The sequence below is a fragment of the Hemitrygon akajei genome, unplaced genomic scaffold (assembly GCF_048418815.1).
Source record: "Hemitrygon akajei unplaced genomic scaffold, sHemAka1.3 Scf000033, whole genome shotgun sequence".
NCBI classification, from domain to species: domain Eukaryota; kingdom Metazoa; phylum Chordata; class Chondrichthyes; order Myliobatiformes; family Dasyatidae; genus Hemitrygon; species Hemitrygon akajei.
Genome location: NW_027331919.1, coordinates 19,294,095 through 19,316,511, shown reverse-complemented (window position 1 = coordinate 19,316,511; position 22,417 = coordinate 19,294,095). Strand labels below are relative to the sequence as shown.

The 22,417-nt window shown below is 52.8% G+C and overlaps 1 protein-coding gene across 1 annotated transcript in view; it reads left to right on the top strand.

Annotated features, from left to right (window-relative positions):
- The window catches only part of LOC140719872 (uncharacterized), a 52,838-nt gene extending 37,373 nt beyond the window's left edge, over positions 1–15,465 (top strand). The window contains exons 7-8 of the mRNA XM_073034797.1: positions 14,966–15,108; positions 15,397–15,465. Of these exons, the coding sequence (XP_072890898.1) occupies positions 14,966–15,108; positions 15,397–15,465 (212 nt within the window). The remainder of the gene's footprint in view (positions 1–14,965; positions 15,109–15,396) is intronic.
- Positions 15,466–22,417: the final 6,952 nt, after the last annotated feature.

Here is a 22,417-nt window from a genome sequence, read left to right as displayed (position 1 = left end):
GACATTGCAGAAAGAAGCTTCACTCCACGTCTGACCCCGGGGGTTTATAAAAGGCAGTGTGCACGGAGCTTCACTCCACGTCTGACCCCGGGCGTTTATAAAAGGCAGTGTGCACGGAGCTTCACTCCACGTCTGACCCCGGGCGTTTATAAAAGGCAGTGTGCACGCAGCTTCACTCCACGTCTGACCCCGGGCGTTTATAAAAGGCAGTCTGTATGGAGCTTCACTCCACGTCCGACCCCGGGCGTTTATAAAAGGCAGTGTGCACGCAGCTTCACTCCACGTCTGACCCCGGGCGTTTATAAAAGGCAGTCTGTATGGAGCTTCACTCCACGTCCGACCCCGGGCGTTTATAAAAGGAAGTGTGCACGGAGCTTCACACCACGTCTGACTGCGGGCGTTTATAAAAGGCAGTCTGTATGGAGCTTCACTCCACGTCCGACCCCGGGCGTTTATAAAAGGAAGTGTGCACGGAGCTTCACACCACGTCTGACTGCGGGCGTTTATAAAAGGCAGTCTGTATGGAGCTTCACTCCACGTCCGACCCCGGGCGTTTATAAAAGGAAGTGTGCACGCAGCTGCACTCCACGTCTGACCACGGGCGTTTATAAAAGGCAGTGTGCACGGAGCTTCACTCCACGTCTGACCCCGGGCGTTTATAAAAGGCAGTGTGCACGGAGCTTCACACCACGTCTGACTGCGGGCGTTTATAAAAGGCAGTGTGCGCGGAGCTTCACTCCACGTCTGACCCCGGGCGTTTCTAAAAGTCAGTGTGCACGGAGCCTCACTCCACGTCTGACCCCGGGCGTTTATCAAAGATAGTGTGCACGGAGCTTCACTCCACGTCTGATCCCGGGCGTTTATAAAAGGCAGTGTACACGGAGATTCACTCCACGTCTGACCCCGGGCGTTTATAAAAGGCAGTGTGCACGGAGCTTCACTCCACGTCTGACCCCGGGCATTTATAAAAGACAGTGTGCACGGAGCTTCACACCACGTCTGACCCCGGGCGTTTATAAAAGGCAGTGTGCACGGAGCTTCACTCCACGTCTGACCCTGGGCGTTTATCAAAGGCAGTGTGAACGGAGCTTCACTCCACGTCTGACCCCGGGCGTTTATGAAAGGCAGTGTGCACGAAGCTTCACTCCACGTCTGACCCCGGGCGTTTATAAAAGGCGGTGTGCACGGAGCTTCACTCCACGTCTGACCCCGGGCGTTTATAAAAAGCAGTGTGCACGGAGCTTCACTCCACGTCTGACCCCGGGCGTTTATAAAAGGCAGTGTGCACTGAGCTTCACTCCACGTCTGACCCCGGGCGTTTATAAAAGGCAGTGTGCACGCAGCTTCACTCCACGTCTGACCCCGGGCGTTTATAAAAGGCAGTCTGTATGGAGCTTCACTCCACGTCAGACCCCGGGCGTTTATAAAAGGAAGTGTGCACGGAGCTTCACACCACGTCTGACTGCGGGCGTTTATAAAAGGCAGTGTGCGCGGAGCTTCACTCCACGTCTGACCCCGGGCGTTTATAAAAGTCAGTGTGCACGGAGCCTCACTCCACGTCTGACCCCGGGCGTTTATCAAAGATAGTGTGCACGGAGCTTCACTCCACGTCTGATCCCGGGCGTTTATAAAAGGCAGTGTACACGGAGATTCACTCCACGTCTGACCCCGGGCGTTTATAAAAGGCAGTGTACACGGAGATTCACTCCACGTCTGACCCCGGGCGTTTATAAAAGGCAGTGTGCACGGAGCTTCACTCCACGTCTGACCCTTGGCGTTTATCAAAGGCAGTGTGAACGGTGCTTCACTCCACGTCTGACCCCGGGCGTTTATGAAAGGCAGTGTGCACGGAGCTTCACTCCACGTCTGACCCCGGGCGTTTATAAAAGGCGGTCTGCACGGAGCTTCACTCCACGTCTGACCCCGGGCGTTTATAAAAGGCAGTGTGCACGGAGCTTCACTCCACGTCTGACCCAGGGCGTTTATAAAAGGCGGTGTGCACGGAGCTTCACTCCACGTCTGACCCCGGGCGTTTATAAAAGGCAGTGTGCACGGAGCTTCACTCCACGTCTGACCCCGGGCGTTTATAAAAGACATTGTGCACGGAGCTTCACTCCACGTCTGACCCCGGGTGTTTATAAAAGACAGTGTGCACGGAGCTTCACTCCACGTCTGACCCTGGGCGTTTATCAAAGGCAGTGTGAACGGAGCTTCACTCCACGTCTGACCCCGGGCGTTTATGAAAGGCAGTGTGCACGAAGCTTCACTCCACGTCTGACCCCGGGCGTTTATAAAAGGCGGTGTGCACGGAGCTTCACTCCACGTCTGACCCCGGGCGTTTATAAAAAGCAGTGTGCACGGAGCTTCACTCCACGTCTGACCCCGGGCGTTTATAAAAGGCAGTGTGCACTGAGCTTCACTCCACGTCTGACCCCGGGCGTTTATAAAAGGCAGTGTGCACGCAGCTTCACTCCACGTCTGACCCCGGGCGTTTATAAAAGGCAGTCTGTATGGAGCTTCACTCCACGTCAGACCCCGGGCGTTTATAAAAGGAAGTGTGCACGGAGCTTCACACCACGTCTGACTGCGGGCGTTTATAAAAGGCAGTGTGCGCGGAGCTTCACTCCACGTCTGACCCCGGGCGTTTATAAAAGTCAGTGTGCACGGAGCCTCACTCCACGTCTGACCCCGGGCGTTTATCAAAGATAGTGTGCACGGAGCTTCACTCCACGTCTGATCCCGGGCGTTTATAAAAGGCAGTGTACACGGAGATTCACTCCACGTCTGACCCCGGGCGTTTATAAAAGGCAGTGTACACGGAGATTCACTCCACGTCTGACCCCGGGCGTTTATAAAAGGCAGTGTGCACGGAGCTTCACTCCACGTCTGACCCTTGGCGTTTATCAAAGGCAGTGTGAACGGTGCTTCACTCCACGTCTGACCCCGGGCGTTTATGAAAGGCAGTGTGCACGGAGCTTCACTCCACGTCTGACCCCGGGCGTTTATAAAAGGCGGTCTGCACGGAGCTTCACTCCACGTCTGACCCCGGGCGTTTATAAAAGGCAGTGTGCACGGAGCTTCACTCCACGTCTGACCCAGGGCGTTTATAAAAGGCGGTGTGCACGGAGCTTCACTCCACGTCTGACCCCGGGCGTTTATAAAAGGCAGTGTGCACGGAGCTTCACTCCACGTCTGACCCCGGGCGTTTATAAAAGACATTGTGCACGGAGCTTCACTCCACGTCTGACCCCGGGTGTTTATAAAAGACAGTGTGCACGGAGCTTTACTCCACGTCTGACCCCGGGCATTTATAAAAGGCGGTGTGCACGGAGCTTCACTCCACGACTGACCCCGGGCGTTTATAAAAGGCAGTGTGCACGGAGCATCACTCCACGTCTGACCCCGGACGTTTATAAAAGACAGTGTGCACGGAACTTCACTCCACGTCTGACCCCGGGCGTTTATAAAAGGCAGTGTGGACGGAGCATCACTCCACATCTGACCCCGGGCGTTTATAAAAGACAGTGTGCATGGAGCTTCACTCCACGTCTGACCCCGGGCGTTTATAAAAGACAGTGTGCATGGAGCTTCACTCCACGTCTGACCCCGGGCGTTTATAAAAGGCAGTGTGCACGGAGCTGCACTCCACGTCTGAAACCGGGCGTTTATAAAAGGCAGTGTACACGGAGCTTCACTCCACGTCTGACCCCGGGCGTTTATAAAAAGCAGTGTGCATGGAGCTTCACTCCATGTCTGACCCCGGGAGTTTATAAAAGGCAGTGTGCACCGAGCTTCACTCCACGTCTGACACCGGGCGTTTATAAAAGGCAGTGTGCACGGAGCTTCACTCCACGTCTGACCCCGGGCGTTTATAAAAGGCAGTGTGCACGGAGCTTCACTCCACGTCTGACCCCGGGCGTTTATAAAAGGCAGTGTGCACGCAGCTTCACTCCACGTCTGACCCCGGGCGTTTATAAAAGGCAGTCTGTATGGAGCTTCACTCCACGTCCGACCCCGGGCGTTTATAAAAGGAAGTGTGCACGGAGCTTCACACCACGTCTGACTGCGGGCGTTTATAAAAGGCAGTGTGCGCGGAGCTTCACTCCACGTCTGACCCCGGGCGTTTATAAAAGTCAGTGTGCACGGAGCCTCACTCCACGTCTGACCCCGGGAGTTTATCAAAGATAGTGTGCACGGAGCTTCACTCCACGTCTGATCCCGGGCGTTTATAAAAGGCAGTGTGCACGGAGATTCACTCCACGTCTGACACCGGGCGTTTATAAAAGGCAGTGTGCACGGAGCTTCACTCCACGTCTGACCCCGGGCGTTTATAAAAGACAGTGTGCACGGAGCTTCACACCACGTCTGACCCCGGGCGTTTATAAAAGGCAGTGTGCACGGAGCTTCACTCCACGTCTGACCCTGGGCGTTTATCAAAGGCAGTGTGCACGGAGCTTCACTCCACGTCTGACCCCGGGCGTTTATGAAAGGCAGTGTGCACGGAGCTTCACTCCACGTCTGACCCCGGGCGTTTATAAAAGGCGGTGTGCACGGAGCTTCACTCCACGTCTGACCCCGGGCGTTTATAAAAGGCAGTGTGCACGGAGCTTCACTCCACGTCTGACCCAGGGCGTTTATAAAAGGCGGTGTGCACGGAGCTTCACTCCACGTCTGACCCCGGGCTTTTATAAAAGGCAGTGTGCACGGAGCTTCACTCCACGTCTGACCCCGGGCGTTTATAAAAGACATTGTGCACGGAGCTTCACTCCACGTCCGACCCCGGGTGTTTATAAAAGACAGTGTGCACGGAGCTTTACTCCACGTCTGACCCCGGGCATTTATAAAAGGCAGTGTGCACGGAGCTTCACTCCACGTCTGACCCCGGGCGTTTATAAAAGGCAGTGTGCACGGAGCATCAGTCCACGTCTGACCCCGGACGTTTATAAAAGACAGTGTGCACGGAGCATCACTCAACATCTGACCCCGGGCGTTTATAAAAGACAGTGTGCATGGAGCTTCACTCCACGTCTGACCCCGGGCGTTTATAAAAGACAGTGTGCATGGAGCTTCACTCCACGTCTGACCCCGGGCGTTTATAAAAGGCAGTGTGCACGGAGCTGCACTCCACGTCTGAAACCGGGCGTTTATAAAAGGCAGTGTACACGGAGTTTCACTCCACGTCTGACCCCGTGCGTTTATAAAAAGCAGTGTGCATGGAGCTTCACTCCATGTCTGACCCCGGGAGTTTATAAAAGGCAGTGTGCACGGAGCTTCACTCCACGTCTGACACCGGGCGTTTATAAAAGGCAGTGTGCACGGAGCTTCACTCCACGTCTGACCCGGGGCGTTTATAAAAGGCAGTGTGCACGGAACTTCACTCCACGTCTGACCCCGGGCGTTTATAAAAGGCAGTGTGCACGGAGCTTCACTCCACGTCTGACCCCGGGCGTTTATAAAAGGCAGTGTGCACGGAGCTTCACTCCACGTCTGACCCCGGGCGTTTATAAAAAGCAGTGTGCATGGAGCTTCACTCCATGTCTGACCCCGGGAGTTTATAAAAGGCAGTGTGCACCGAGCTTCACTCCACGTCTGACACCGGGCGTTTATAAAAGGCAGTGTGCACGGAGCTTCACTCCACGTCTGACCCCGGGCGTTTATAAAAGGCAGTGTGCACGGAGCTTCACTCCACGTCTGACCCCGGGCGTTTATAAAAGGCAGTGTGCACGCAGCTTCACTCCACGTCTGACCCCGGGCGTTTATAAAAGGCAGTCTGTATGGAGCTTCACTCCACGTCCGACCCCGGGCGTTTATAAAAGGAAGTGTGCACGGAGCTTCACACCACGTCTGACTGCGGGCGTTTATAAAAGGCAGTGTGCACGGAGCTTCACTCCACGTCTGACCCCGGGCGTTTATGAAAGGCAGTGTGCACGGAGCTTCACTCCACGTCTGACCCCGGGCGTTTATAAAAGGCGGTGTGCACGGAGCTTCACTCCACGTCTGACCCCGGGCGTTTATAAAAGGCAGTGTGCACGGAGCTTCACTCCACGTCTGACCCAGGGCGTTTATAAAAGGCGGTGTGCACGGAGCTTCACTCCACGTCTGACCCCGGGCTTTTATAAAAGGCAGTGTGCACGGAGCTTCACTCCACGTCTGACCCCGGGCGTTTATAAAAGACATTGTGCACGGAGCTTCACTCCACGTCCGACCCCGGGTGTTTATAAAAGACAGTGTGCACGGAGCTTTACTCCACGTCTGACCCCGGGCATTTATAAAAGGCAGTGTGCACGGAGCTTCACTCCACGTCTGACCCCGGGCGTTTATAAAAGGCAGTGTGCACGGAGCATCAGTCCACGTCTGACCCCGGACGTTTATAAAAGACAGTGTGCACGGAGCATCACTCAACATCTGACCCCGGGCGATTATAAAAGACAGTGTGCATGGAGCTTCACTCCACGTCTGACCCCGGGCGTTTATAAAAGACAGTGTGCATGGAGCTTCACTCCACGTCTGACCCCGGGCGTTTATAAAAGGCAGTGTGCACGGAGCTGCACTCCACGTCTGAAACCGGGCGTTTATAAAAGGCAGTGTACACGGAGTTTCACTCCACGTCTGACCCCGTGCGTTTATAAAAAGCAGTGTGCATGGAGCTTCACTCCATGTCTGACCCCGGGAGTTTATAAAAGGCAGTGTGCACGGAGCTTCACTCCACGTCTGACACCGGGCGTTTATAAAAGGCAGTGTGCACGGAGCTTCACTCCACGTCTGACCCGGGGCGTTTATAAAAGGCAGTGTGCACGGAACTTCACTCCACGTCTGACCCCGGGCGTTTATAAAAGGCAGTGTGCACGGAGCTTCACTCCACGTCTGACCCCGGGCGTTTATAAAAGGCAGTGTGCACGGAGCTTCACTCCACGTCTGACCCCGGGGGTTTATAAAAGGCAGTGTGCACGGAGCTTCACTCCACGTCTGACCCCGGGCGTTTATAAAAGGCAGTGTGCACGGAGCTTCACTCCACGTCTGACCCCGGGCGTTTATAAAAGGCAGTGTGCAGGAAGCTTCACTCCACGTCTGACCCCGGGCGTTTATAAAAGGCAGTGTGCACGGAGCTTCACTCCACGTCTGACCCCGAGCATTTATAAAAGGCAGTGTGCACGGAGCTTCACTCCACGTCTGACCCCGGGCGTATATAAAAGGCAGTGTGCACGGAGCTTCACTCCACGTCTGACCCCGAGCGTTTATAAAAGGCAGTGTGCACGGAGCTTCACTCCACGTCTGACCCCGGGCGTTTATAAAAGGCAGTGTGCACGGAGCTTCACTCCACGTCTGACCCCGGGCGTTTATAAAAGTCAGTGTGCACGGAGCTTCACTCCACGTCTGACCCCGAGCGTTTATAAAAGGCAGTGTGCACGGAGCTTCACTCCACGTCTGACCCCGGGCGTATATAAAAGGCAGTGTGTACGGAGCTTCACTCCACGTCTGACCCCGGGCGTTTATAAAAGGCAGTGTGCACGGAGCTTCACTCCACGTCTGACCCCGGGCGTTTATAAAAGGCAGTGTGCACGGAGCTTCACTCCACGTCTGACCCCGAGCGTTTATAAAAGGCAGTGTGCACGGAGCTTCACTCCACGTCTGACCCCGGGCGTTTATAAAAGGCAGTGTGCACGGAGCTTCACTCCACGTCTGACCCCGGGCGTTTATAAAAGGCAGTGTGCACGGAGCTTCACTCCACGTCTGACCCCGGGCGTTTATAAAAGGCAGTGTGCACGGAGCTTCACTCCACGTCTGACCCCGGGCGTTTATAAAAGGCAGTGTGCACGGAGCTTCACTCCACGTCTGACCCCGGGGGTTTATAAAAGTCAGTGTGCACGGAGCTTCAATCCACGTCTGACCCCGAGCGTTTATAAAAGGCAGTGTGCACGGAGCTTCACTCCACGTCTGACCCCGGGCGTATATAAAAGGCAGTGTGCACGGAGCTTCACTCCACGTCTGACCCCGAGCGTTTATAAAAGGCAGTGTGCACGGAGCTTCACTCCACGTCTGACCCCGGGCGTTTATAAAAGGCAGTGTGCACGGAGCTTCACTCCACGTCTGACCCCGGGCGTTTATAAAAGTCAGTGTGCACGGAGCTTCACTCCACGTCTGACCCCGAGCGTTTATAAAAGGCAGTGTGCACGGAGCTTCACTCCACGTCTGACCCCGGGCGTATATAAAAGGCAGTGTGTACGGAGCTTCACTCCACGTCTGACCCCGGGCGTTTATAAAAGGCAGTGTGCACGGAGCTTCACTCCACGTCTGACCCCGGGCGTTTATAAAAGGCAGTGTGCACGGAGCTTCACTCCACGTCTGACCCCGGGCGTTTATAAAAGGCAGTGTGCACGGAGCTTCACTCCACGTCTGACCCCGAGCGTTTATAAAAGGCAGTGTGCACGGAGCTTCACTCCACGTCTGACCCCGGGCGTTTATAAAAGGCAGTGTGCACGGAGCTTCACTCCACGTCTGACCCCGGGCGTTTATAAAAGGCAGTGTGCACGGAGCTTCACTCCACGTCTGACCCCGGGCGTTTATAAAAGGCAGTGTGCACGGAGCTTCACTCCACGTCTGACCCCGGGCGTTTATAAAAGGCAGTGTGCACGGAGCTTCACTCCACGTCTGACCCCGGGGGTTTATAAAAGTCAGTGTGCACGGAGCTTCACTCCACGTCTGACCCCGAGCGTTTATAAAAGGCAGTGTGCACGGAGCTTCACTCCACGTCTGACCCCGGGCGTATATAAAAGGCAGTGTGCACGGAGCTTCACTCCACGTCTGACCCCGAGCGTTTATAAAATGCAGTGTGCACGGAGCTTCACTCCACGTCTGACCCCGGGCGTTTATAAAAGGCAGTGTGCACGGAGCTTCACTCCACGTCTGACCCCGGGCGTTTATAAAAGGCAGTGTGCACGGAGCTTCACTCCACGTCTGACCCCGGGCGTTTATAAAAGGCAGTGTGCACGGAGCTTCACTCCACGTCTGACCCCGGGCGTTTATAAAAGGCAGTGTGCATGGAGCTTCACTCCACGTCTGACCCCGGGCGTTTATAAAAGGCAGTGTGCACGGAGCTTCACTCCACGTCTGACCCCGGGTGTTTATAAAAGTCAGTGTGCACGGAGCTTCACTGCACGTCTGACCCCGGGTGTTTATAAAAAGCAGTGTGCACGGAGCTTCACTCCATGTCTGACGCCTGGGCGTTAATAAAAGGCAGTGTGCACGGAGCTTCACTCCACGTCTGACCCCGGGCGTTTATAAAAGGCAGTGTGCACGGAGCTTCACTCCACGTCTGACCCAGGGCGTTTATAAAAGGCGGTGTGCACGGAGCTTCACTCCACGTCTGACCCCGGGCGTTTATAAAAGGCAGTGTGCACGGAGCTTCACTCCACGTCTGACCCCGGGCGTTTATAAAAGACATTGTGCACGGAGCTTCACTCCACGTCTGACCCCGGGTGTTTATAAAAGACAGTGTGCACGGAGCTTTACTCCACGTCTGACCCCGGGCATTTATAAAAGGCGGTGTGCACGGAGCTTCACTCCACGACTGACCCCGGGCGTTTATAAAAGGCAGTGTGCACGGAGCATCACTCCACGTCTGACCCCGGACGTTTATAAAAGACAGTGTGCACGGAACTTCACTCCACGTCTGACCCCGGGCGTTTATAAAAGGCAGTGTGGACGGAGCATCACTCCACATCTGACCCCGGGCGTTTATAAAAGACAGTGTGCATGGAGCTTCACTCCACGTCTGACCCCGGGCGTTTATAAAAGACAGTGTGCATGGAGCTTCACTCCACGTCTGACCCCGGGCGTTTATAAAAGGCAGTGTGCACGGAGCTGCACTCCACGTCTGAAACCGGGCGTTTATAAAAGGCAGTGTACACGGAGCTTCACTCCACGTCTGACCCCGGGCGTTTATAAAAAGCAGTGTGCATGGAGCTTCACTCCATGTCTGACCCCGGGAGTTTATAAAAGGCAGTGTGCACCGAGCTTCACTCCACGTCTGACACCGGGCGTTTATAAAAGGCAGTGTGCACGGAGCTTCACTCCACGTCTGACCCCGGGCGTTTATAAAAGGCAGTGTGCACGGAGCTTCACTCCACGTCTGACCCCGGGCGTTTATAAAAGGCAGTGTGCACGCAGCTTCACTCCACGTCTGACCCCGGGCGTTTATAAAAGGCAGTCTGTATGGAGCTTCACTCCACGTCCGACCCCGGGCGTTTATAAAAGGAAGTGTGCACGGAGCTTCACACCACGTCTGACTGCGGGCGTTTATAAAAGGCAGTGTGCGCGGAGCTTCACTCCACGTCTGACCCCGGGCGTTTATAAAAGTCAGTGTGCACGGAGCCTCACTCCACGTCTGACCCCGGGAGTTTATCAAAGATAGTGTGCACGGAGCTTCACTCCACGTCTGATCCCGGGCGTTTATAAAAGGCAGTGTGCACGGAGATTCACTCCACGTCTGACACCGGGCGTTTATAAAAGGCAGTGTGCACGGAGCTTCACTCCACGTCTGACCCCGGGCGTTTATAAAAGACAGTGTGCACGGAGCTTCACACCACGTCTGACCCCGGGCGTTTATAAAAGGCAGTGTGCACGGAGCTTCACTCCACGTCTGACCCTGGGCGTTTATCAAAGGCAGTGTGCACGGAGCTTCACTCCACGTCTGACCCCGGGCGTTTATGAAAGGCAGTGTGCACGGAGCTTCACTCCACGTCTGACCCCGGGCGTTTATAAAAGGCGGTGTGCACGGAGCTTCACTCCACGTCTGACCCCGGGCGTTTATAAAAGGCAGTGTGCACGGAGCTTCACTCCACGTCTGACCCAGGGCGTTTATAAAAGGCGGTGTGCACGGAGCTTCACTCCACGTCTGACCCCGGGCTTTTATAAAAGGCAGTGTGCACGGAGCTTCACTCCACGTCTGACCCCGGGCGTTTATAAAAGACATTGTGCACGGAGCTTCACTCCACGTCCGACCCCGGGTGTTTATAAAAGACAGTGTGCACGGAGCTTTACTCCACGTCTGACCCCGGGCATTTATAAAAGGCAGTGTGCACGGAGCTTCACTCCACGTCTGACCCCGGGCGTTTATAAAAGGCAGTGTGCACGGAGCATCAGTCCACGTCTGACCCCGGACGTTTATAAAAGACAGTGTGCACGGAGCATCACTCAACATCTGACCCCGGGCGTTTATAAAAGACAGTGTGCATGGAGCTTCACTCCACGTCTGACCCCGGGCGTTTATAAAAGACAGTGTGCATGGAGCTTCACTCCACGTCTGACCCCGGGCGTTTATAAAAGGCAGTGTGCACGGAGCTGCACTCCACGTCTGAAACCGGGCGTTTATAAAAGGCAGTGTACACGGAGTTTCACTCCACGTCTGACCCCGTGCGTTTATAAAAAGCAGTGTGCATGGAGCTTCACTCCATGTCTGACCCCGGGAGTTTATAAAAGGCAGTGTGCACGGAGCTTCACTCCACGTCTGACACCGGGCGTTTATAAAAGGCAGTGTGCACGGAGCTTCACTCCACGTCTGACCCGGGGCGTTTATAAAAGGCAGTGTGCACGGAACTTCACTCCACGTCTGACCCCGGGCGTTTATAAAAGGCAGTGTGCACGGAGCTTCACTCCACGTCTGACCCCGGGCGTTTATAAAAGGCAGTGTGCACGGAGCTTCACTCCACGTCTGACCCCGGGGGTTTATAAAAGGCAGTGTGCACGGAGCTTCACTCCACGTCTGACCCCGGGCGTTTATAAAAGGCAGTGTGCACGGAGCTTCACTCCACGTCTGACCCCGGGCGTTTATAAAAGGCAGTGTGCAGGAAGCTTCACTCCACGTCTGACCCCGGGCGTTTATAAAAGGCAGTGTGCACGGAGCTTCACTCCACGTCTGACCCCGAGCATTTATAAAAGGCAGTGTGCACGGAGCTTCACTCCACGTCTGACCCCGGGCGTATATAAAAGGCAGTGTGCACGGAGCTTCACTCCACGTCTGACCCCGAGCGTTTATAAAAGGCAGTGTGCACGGAGCTTCACTCCACGTCTGACCCCGGGCGTTTATAAAAGGCAGTGTGCACGGAGCTTCACTCCACGTCTGACCCCGGGCGTTTATAAAAGTCAGTGTGCACGGAGCTTCACTCCACGTCTGACCCCGAGCGTTTATAAAAGGCAGTGTGCACGGAGCTTCACTCCACGTCTGACCCCGGGCGTATATAAAAGGCAGTGTGTACGGAGCTTCACTCCACGTCTGACCCCGGGCGTTTATAAAAGGCAGTGTGCACGGAGCTTCACTCCACGTCTGACCCCGGGCGTTTATAAAAGGCAGTGTGCACGGAGCTTCACTCCACGTCTGACCCCGAGCGTTTATAAAAGGCAGTGTGCACGGAGCTTCACTCCACGTCTGACCCCGGGCGTTTATAAAAGGCAGTGTGCACGGAGCTTCACTCCACGTCTGACCCCGGGCGTTTATAAAAGGCAGTGTGCACGGAGCTTCACTCCACGTCTGACCCCGGGCGTTTATAAAAGGCAGTGTGCACGGAGCTTCACTCCACGTCTGACCCCGGGCGTTTATAAAAGGCAGTGTGCACGGAGCTTCACTCCACGTCTGACCCCGGGGGTTTATAAAAGTCAGTGTGCACGGAGCTTCAATCCACGTCTGACCCCGAGCGTTTATAAAAGGCAGTGTGCACGGAGCTTCACTCCACGTCTGACCCCGGGCGTATATAAAAGGCAGTGTGCACGGAGCTTCACTCCACGTCTGACCCCGAGCGTTTATAAAAGGCAGTGTGCACGGAGCTTCACTCCACGTCTGACCCCGGGCGTTTATAAAAGGCAGTGTGCACGGAGCTTCACTCCACGTCTGACCCCGGGCGTTTATAAAAGTCAGTGTGCACGGAGCTTCACTCCACGTCTGACCCCGAGCGTTTATAAAAGGCAGTGTGCACGGAGCTTCACTCCACGTCTGACCCCGGGCGTATATAAAAGGCAGTGTGTACGGAGCTTCACTCCACGTCTGACCCCGGGCGTTTATAAAAGGCAGTGTGCACGGAGCTTCACTCCACGTCTGACCCCGGGCGTTTATAAAAGGCAGTGTGCACGGAGCTTCACTCCACGTCTGACCCCGGGCGTTTATAAAAGGCAGTGTGCACGGAGCTTCACTCCACGTCTGACCCCGAGCGTTTATAAAAGGCAGTGTGCACGGAGCTTCACTCCACGTCTGACCCCGGGCGTTTATAAAAGGCAGTGTGCACGGAGCTTCACTCCACGTCTGACCCCGGGCGTTTATAAAAGGCAGTGTGCACGGAGCTTCACTCCACGTCTGACCCCGGGCGTTTATAAAAGGCAGTGTGCACGGAGCTTCACTCCACGTCTGACCCCGGGCGTTTATAAAAGGCAGTGTGCACGGAGCTTCACTCCACGTCTGACCCCGGGGGTTTATAAAAGTCAGTGTGCACGGAGCTTCACTCCACGTCTGACCCCGAGCGTTTATAAAAGGCAGTGTGCACGGAGCTTCACTCCACGTCTGACCCCGGGCGTATATAAAAGGCAGTGTGCACGGAGCTTCACTCCACGTCTGACCCCGAGCGTTTATAAAATGCAGTGTGCACGGAGCTTCACTCCACGTCTGACCCCGGGCGTTTATAAAAGGCAGTGTGCACGGAGCTTCACTCCACGTCTGACCCCGGGCGTTTATAAAAGGCAGTGTGCACGGAGCTTCACTCCACGTCTGACCCCGGGCGTTTATAAAAGGCAGTGTGCACGGAGCTTCACTCCACGTCTGACCCCGGGCGTTTATAAAAGGCAGTGTGCATGGAGCTTCACTCCACGTCTGACCCCGGGCGTTTATAAAAGGCAGTGTGCACCGAGCTTCACTCCACGTCTGACCCCGGGTGTTTATAAAAGTCAGTGTGCACGGAGCTTCACTGCACGTCTGACCCCGGGTGTTTATAAAAAGCAGTGTGCACGGAGCTTCACTCCATGTCTGACGCCTGGGCGTTAATAAAAGGCAGTGTGCACGGATCTTCACTCCACGTCTGACCCCGGGCGTTTATAAAAGACAGTGAGCACGGAGCTTCACTCCACGTCTGACGCCTGGAGTGTCTGATGGGTCAGTGCAGCGGGAGATTCAATCTGCGTCTGACCGTGCTAGTGTGAGATCGGACGGTGCAGATATCTTAAATTTGTGTTTCACCCCGTGTATGTATGATTGAATTCGGTGTTTGACCCAGTGCGCATGGGATGAGAAGCTATGGCGGGAAGAGGGGGTGTGGGTGAGAGGTATTGGGTGTGGGGTCATGCGTGTGTCTGACACAGGGAACGGTGACGCATGCCTGAAGAGGAGACATGACAGAGGTAAACAAATTATTAAGTGCAATAGATAGAGTGGCTGGCCAGCGCATCTTCCCCAGGGCACCATTGCTCAACACAAGAGGACATGGCGTTAAGGTAATGGGTGGGAAATTCAAGGGGGGTATTAGAGGAAGGTTTTTCACTCACAGAGTGTTTGGTGCGTGGAATGCACTGCCTGATTCTGTGTTGGAGGTAGATACACTAATGAAATTTAAGAGACTACTAGACAGGTTCATGAGGAAATTATGGTGGGGGGGGGGGAGTTATATGGGAGGCAGGGTTTAAGTGTCGGCGCAACATTGTGGGCCACAGGGCCTGTACTGTGCTGAATTATTCTATGTTCTATTCACTCTGTGTCTTGACCCCAGGAGTGTGTGATGGATGGTGTGGAGGGAACCTCACTGTGTCTGATCCTTGTTAATTTACGATGGGATGTTGCAGAGGGATATTCACTCTGTGCCTGACCTCAGCTGTGCGTGATGGGACCGCGTGCAGGGAATTTCACTCTGTGTGTCACACCGGGTGTGTGTAATGGGGAAGTGTGAAGGGAGATTCACTCTTTGTCTCACTGTTCCTTGTCCTTGATTTTCAGAGCAAACGTGTTCCAAGAACTGGGTCACAAATAAAGACCGGAGTTATTACGTATCCACGATAGAAACATCTTTCCAAAAAGCGATTCAAGAATGTTCAAACCGTCATTCAAGGCTGATGGAAATCAATTCAAGTGATGAAGCGGTATGTGTCACAGCACGAGAAGATCCCACAGTAACATAGGAATCATCACACACTCCCGGGGTTAGAGACAGAGTGAACCTCCCTCCACACCGTCCCATCACACACTCACGGGGTCAGACATAGAGTGAAGCTTCCTCCACACCGTCCCGTCACACACTCCCGGGGTCAGACTCAGAGTGAATCTCCCTCCACACCGTCCCATCACAGTATCCTGTTATAATCAATAGAAGGAAGGTACGTAGATAGTTTTCAATTCTTGGCATTAATCAAGTAAATTTAACTTCACAGCGCTTTGCATCCGACAATCTTCTGGACAACAACTTTGCTTACTGGATTGAAAAATGCGAAAACGGGTGAGATTATCACTAATCTGTGGGGTGAAGATTGGTTGTTGACATCGTCCTGACGGGAGAATATGGGATTAGTTTACGGACTGAAGTAGTTTTGTCGTAAAAGGGAGAGGCATTGTGATTTGTTTGTAGACTGTACGTGGTAGAGGGTATGGTGGTACAATGGGAACAATTTGGGGCCGACACGTGTCTGTCGGGGAAGAACAAGGAAGTGGGAATATTTCGGAAACAGGCAGTGGGGAGAGATCAGTGACAGGGATTATTTTGGTACTGACGCATGTCAGAGAGGAGAGCGCGGTGCAGTGGGATTATTTTGGAGATAGTCGCCGGGCTGTGAGGAGAGGGAGCAACAGTGGGATTAGTTCAGTGAGTGACATGGATCTGAGGGGAGAGAGTAGGACAACTGGATTAGTTTGGAGACCGATACAGGGCGTTGGCACACAGTGGGTTAACGGGATTAGTTTGCGAACTGACGCAAGGATGTGGGGGACAGAGGGTGCCAGTGGTATAAGCCTGGAGGCGGACCAGAGGCGGTGGGGAGAGCGCGGTGTAGTGGGATATGTTGGGATTCAGACACGAAGCTCTGGGTAGAGGAAGGGGCAACGAGATGAACCTGGAACCACACAGGACTGAGGGAAGAGGGTGGAACAGTGGGATTCATGTCGGGTCAGCCATAACTCTGTGGGGAAACGGTGGGACAGTGGGGTTTGTTCGGGGACTGAAACAGATCAGAGTGGGGAGGGTCGGCCTGTTCGATTAGTAAGAAAGCGGTTCGGTGGGATTAGTTTGGGGGATACGGGATTCTGGGGAGACATTGGGTCAGTACGATTAGTTAGGGAACTGACACAGGATTATGGGGAGACATTGGGGCCGTAGTGTCTGCCTGGGTACTGGCACTGCCGTGGGGGGAGAGTGGTTGAATGGGATTAGTTCGGGGACTCACACAGACAATTAGGAGAGATCGAATTCATGGGATTAGCTTGGGGACGGACTCCGCTCAGGTTCTCTACTGAAGCTGTTTTTTTCTCTGTTGAAATTGTTCAAACCCTCCTGGATAGGAATGTGGGTCAGAGTCTCCTGTACAAGGTGTCCTCTGCGATGCCCGCCTGCAGTCAGTGCGGAATGTATAACCCTTGTGATAGTGATCGGCGTTTCATCTGTGAGAAGTCGGCACCTTTGTTCCCGGATGTTCCTGAAAAGATCCAGGGTCTCTGTCAACAGCCAGTGGAGTCGACATGAATCTGGTGACTACCCCCCATTTTCTCCTCATTTTCTCCCCTTCACTGTCGCTCCTAAATCCTGTCAAATTCTCTCTGCACCCTGTCTGCCCTCCCACCCACATCTCTTCCTCTTGTCGCAACCATATGCTCCCCACCAGACACCGACAAACCCCTCTCGCCGTCTATCCCCTTCGTTCTCCACTCTCCCCGTCCCGCTCTTCCTAGTTCCCTCTACCGTCCTCTCTACCCCTCAGCTCCCCTTAATCCCTCCAACTTTCTCCGCCCGCACTTTCTCTGCTCCCTCGGCACTCTTCTTTCACCTATCTCCCCTTCCCTCCTCAGGAACTCTATATCTCCCCTCCCCGTTCTCTCTAAACCCTCCGTCTCCCTGATATCTCTCTCTCTCTCTCTCTCTCTCTCTCTCTCTCTCTCTCTCTCTCTCTCTCTCTCTCTCTCTCTCTCTCTCTCTCTCTCTCTCTCTCTCTCTCTCTCTCTCTCTCTCTCTCTCTCTCTTTCTGTTTTCCACTGACTCTCACGTCAATCCTGTGCGGTCTGGTTCTCGCTAACCCAACCCTGGGTGAAAGTCTGTGCGCATTCGCTCTGTCTGTGCCCCTCTCGGGTTTATGGAACTCTGTAAGGTTATAATTACTCTCCAGGGAATTAAGTGCCAATCTTCCTTCCCTCCCATCATAACTCAGTCCTCCGAGTTCCCGCAATATCCCCGTAGAACTCCCTGTACAATATATCCAGTTCAGTGGCATTTTTCGTAAAGCAGGGCGGCCTCACCGACTTATTGTACCACGGCAGCGTCACCTCCAGAGTCCTGTACTCAGTGCCCTGATTGGTGAGGGCCAGCGTGCTACGTGTCCTGTCCACCTTGTCGGATGTTTTCCACAGAAATCGCTATTTCAATTATTATCTGAAGCTTATAACCCCAGGGATTTGTTCTTTTGAAGCATCAGTACGGAACAAAGATGTACAATTAATGTAAATTACAAATATTAATAAACACCGCAGAAATGTCGATTTAGTACTGACGCGTTGAAAGATGTGATGGCGCAGGGGAAGAAGCTGTTCCTGAATCGCTGTGTGTGGGTGTTGTGACTCCCGGAGCTGTCAAATACTCCTCCTATAATACGACGTCCAATCCCGTTTTCATTCCCGTGAACCCTCCCCAATGTCTCACATCCCCTGTGAGATAAGCGATAGAAACCCTGCTCACAAAACTCCAAATTTGACCTCAACGGTGACGTATTAAGCCTGAGAATGACGTCCTTGCTTTTACGTCACAGTCCCTCGAAATGAATGCTGTCATCGCATTAGCCTTCATCACCACCGGCTCAAGCTGCAGGTTAAACTTCTGGGAAAGCTATACGAAGTCTCCCAAATCCTGATGCACCGCAAATATCTTTTTCTCTCCATTTAGAAAATAGTCTACGTTTTTATTTATTTTTTTAATTGCTTGTCCAAACAATTCCCGGCACGGTATTCTATCTGCCGCGTATATTACCATTCTCCTAATCTCTCTGAGCTCTTCTGCAGCCCCCCTGCTTCCTCAGCAAAACCTGTCGCTCGGTAACGTTGCTACCGACTGTGGTTTCCGGATGAGGGAGTCTATCATCCCGTTGCAGAGGGACGGACACCAGCCCGGGATTTGGAGTCGGTGATTGAAACTGGGAGCACGTGCGCGCTGAATAATCCACATCCTATCACGCGCACTCACAGTGTCCGGGACAGAATTCCAGACGACTGGGATGGCATAATGTGTGATGGGACTTTGGGGAGGGAGCTTCATTCAATGTTGACTCCGGAAATGCGTTATACGACTGTGAGTGGAAGCATCACTCCTTTTCCAAAACGTTGGGACAGCGTGGAGGGAATTCCACTCCTTGTCTGACCCCGAACGTGTGATGTAATGTTGGTGAGGGAGCTTCACTCAGCGTCTGACTCCGGGTGTGTATGATGGGATGCTATGGAGGAGTCTCGCTCAGGGTCTGACTGACGGTGTCAGAGACTCATATATATTTTCCACTTCGGACAGCCTCCGATCAGAGTTCGGGAACGGGAAATGTGTGGATTATAAACCAGTGCCTCGCGTTTGTTTGAACAACAACCGATCCGCAAGGCGGGTTCATCAGCAAGAGAAAATAAAGATAGAAACATAGGAACATAGAAAACCTACAGCACAATGCAGGCCCTTCGGCCCACAATGTTGTGCCGAACACGTCCCTACCTAAAAAACATTACGAGGCTTACCGATAACCCTCTATTTTTCTAAGCTTCATGTACCTATCTAAAAGCCTCTTAAAAGACGCTATCGTATCCGCCTCCACCACCGTTACCGACAGCCCATTCCACGCACTCACCACTCTCTGAGAAAAAAACTTACCCCTGAAATCTCCTCTGAACCTACTTCCCAACACTTTAAACCTGTGTACTCTAGTGGCAACCATTTCAGCCCCGGGAAAAAGCCTCTGACTATCCACACGATCAATGCCTCTCATCATCTTGTCGTTATACGATGACTCTCTGTCAGGTCATATTGGGAGGAAAATAGACCGAATGTTCAGTTCGCAGGAAACTGGGTGACTGTCCGGAGATTCAAAGGGGTTAAACTTCCAGGCACAGTACAGCGTCCCCCTGTGGCCAAGCGGCTCAATAACAGGTTCACCAGTTTATATGCTCTGGGCGGGAGAACAGGTTAAAATGATGAAGTCGAGGTATGTCGCCCAGGTCAGGACGACATATGACCATCCATGAATCCAAAGGTGACAGCGTTACTCCAGAAACAAGGTGCAAAACATTCAAACACGGAACAAAACACAAATATTATGGATAAAAGAGAAAAATACCAACGCATCTTGAGGCCCTGGGTTAACTGAATACCTCAGATATCTGCAGTTGACCACAACAGAGCCTGTCTTCTATCGAGCGAACACTGGGGGGCAGCACAGACTCCTGCCTGGAGGCCACGCCAAACCTGCCTGCCGTGCGCAGCTCCTTCACTTCCTCTGCCAGCTAAAGGCTCTCACAGTTTACACATCAACTTGAGTGGAAATAATATCTCAGCGGGAATATTTGCCATAAAAGAGGGATGGGGTGGACATTAAACTAGAGATGCAGGGGGATGAAAACTGTAATGCCATCACAGATAGAAGAAAGCTTGTTGGACAGATGTAGTTAAGACCTCAGACAAATTCAGGAAGAAAAAGATTGAACCAGCTGGGACCCATGTTCTGAGCTGCGTGCCTCTCAATGCAGGAAATATTGTACGAAAGGCGGATGAGCTCAGGACAGTGGCCAATGTCTGGAAGTATGATATTGCAGCCAATAGTGAGACCTTGTTGCAGGAGAGGCAGGACCGTTCGCTTGATACTCCGGGATTCGGCTATCCTTGTCGTGCTAATGCGCAAATGATGCAAACGTGAGAGGCAACTTTGCAGTCAGGAAAAATGTCACGGCGGTGCTCAGCCAGGACAGACTGGGGAACCCGTCCCGGTGAGGTTTTTTGGGAGGAACTGAGGAATAATGGAGCGATATTATAAATATTATAAATTATAAATACATTATATTATATTATAAATTGTATTATATATTATATTGTAAATCACCGAATAGTCCCGGGGATTCAGAGGAACAAATCTGTAAAGAAACGTTAGGTTGTGATATTCGGTGATTTTACTTCTCGGTATTGACTGTGAGTCCCATACTGTGAAAGGACCAGTGGGATGGATTGTCAAATAGTTCCCTAATCAGTAGGTAAAAATTCCCAACGGGAGGGTGCGATAGAATGGGAGGAGGCAGGGGAAAGAAGTTTGTGCAGGCGACCACATTATCATCTGTTGATGATAATGGCATTAGATACAAGTTAATTATGGAAAAGGATATTTCTGACCGGGTTTAGTTTCTAAATTGAATGAAGGCCGACTTTATTGGGGTCCGGAATGATCTGGCAAGTGCGGATTCGGCCAGGCTGTTTTCTGGCAAAGATGTACCTGCTACGTTGGAGCCCAGTCGCTGTTTAACCTCAGTGTGGAAGGGAAGGGCCCGTAATTTAATAATGGGAGGTGTTGAAGGAGAGAGGGACTTTAATGTAGAGGATTGGGGTTCACACACTGTGAATGGGGAAGAGTGCCGGGAAACCCCGGGGCGGAACAGATAGCAGTTGGGACTGGGTTTGAAGTTTCGGAGCTCGCTGATTAATTTCTGACGTTCTGATAAAGGAAATGTGTGGGGGTCTTTGGAGAGGATCCTGAAGGGATTCATTAGGATGCTGCCCGGAATGCAGAGCACTATCTGTGGGCAGTAGCCGGAATTTTTGTCTGTAGCGGCGAAGGCTGAGGGGACAACTGGTAGATGATTATATCGCGACAAGCGACACGGATGGAACAGACAGCGGGTGTTTCTACCCCAGGATGAAGATGTCTCATACCACAGAGCATGCATTAAGGTGAGAGGGGTAAGTTCAAAGGAGATGAGGTTGGCAAGTTTTTTATTCACACAGAGACTGGTGGGTGATTGTACTGTGCTACCAGAGACGGTGGGGAGGGCAGATCGATGGAGACGTTTCACTGGCTCTACAAGAGGGGCAAGAAGTGTTTTGAACTCATGGGATGGGAAATTCAGGGGGCAGGGTAGCTGAAGGAATATGAGGCTGCATTGAGAAACTTAGGGAACGACGTCTCGATATAGGCAGTGAACGAGCCCCTCTAACGTCCCTCTCCCCAACCAGCTCTGTCATGGCGAACTCTCCCCTCCATGGCTGCGGGCTGAATCTGAGAGGGTGGGGAGAGTTGAATGAAATCCTCTCTGGCATCACAATGTCCATCTCCCTCCATTCCCTGTACATCCACGCGCCTGTCAAAGAAGCAATTAAACCCCTCTATCGATCTGTCTCACCCACAAATCCTGGCAGCGCACTCCAGTCACCCACGCTGTCTGTGTAAACAAGACCTTGCCCATCACAGCTCATATAAGCATACCCCATCTCTCCTTAAACTCTTCTCACCTTAAAGTCTGCTGCATTCGAAATTTCTATCCTAGGGGAGAAATGTACAGGTAATATCGTCTGTCTATGTCTTTCGAAATGAGAAAGACCTGTATCTGTCCACCTTCCACACTACGCCGCTCCAGGAAAATTTACCGGTTGTCTGGTCTATCTGTGTCTCTCGTAATAATATAGAATTTAGCCCCAAGGAAATGGTCATTTATTTTTTATTCCTCATTTCCACCCATAGGGCCTCACTTAGACGAGTTTTCATGTCTGTCGTGACTGAGCAGGGCGGTGACATTTTCTCTGCCTAGGATTTTCACCCCTCCTCCTTTAATTGATTCCGCTTTCTGATGTCTAAAGCTTAAATTGAGTTGAATTGAAATGCGGTGAAACAGTCTCGCCTGTAGATGTCACACCCTCCTTGAAAGATCCCACTGCCATTTTCCATCATTAGGTCACCTCTCCGACAGTATCCACAGTAATATAACTTTTGCTAAGGGTGAGAGATATCCGCTGAAAGGCAGGAGGTGTAGCAACAGACGTCATCTCTCCCTCATAGACCCCACAATTGCCTGTGAATGCAGTAAGGGAGGCGAATGGGGCGGCGACCGAGATGGGGATAGTTTTAGGGGATTGAGGAGGTAACGGAGACGTGGGAGGTGCCACAGGAAGGTAGGGGATAACGGAGACGGGACGTGTGCAGGGGAGGGAATAGGTCACGGAGACGTGGTAGCCTGTAAGGGTAG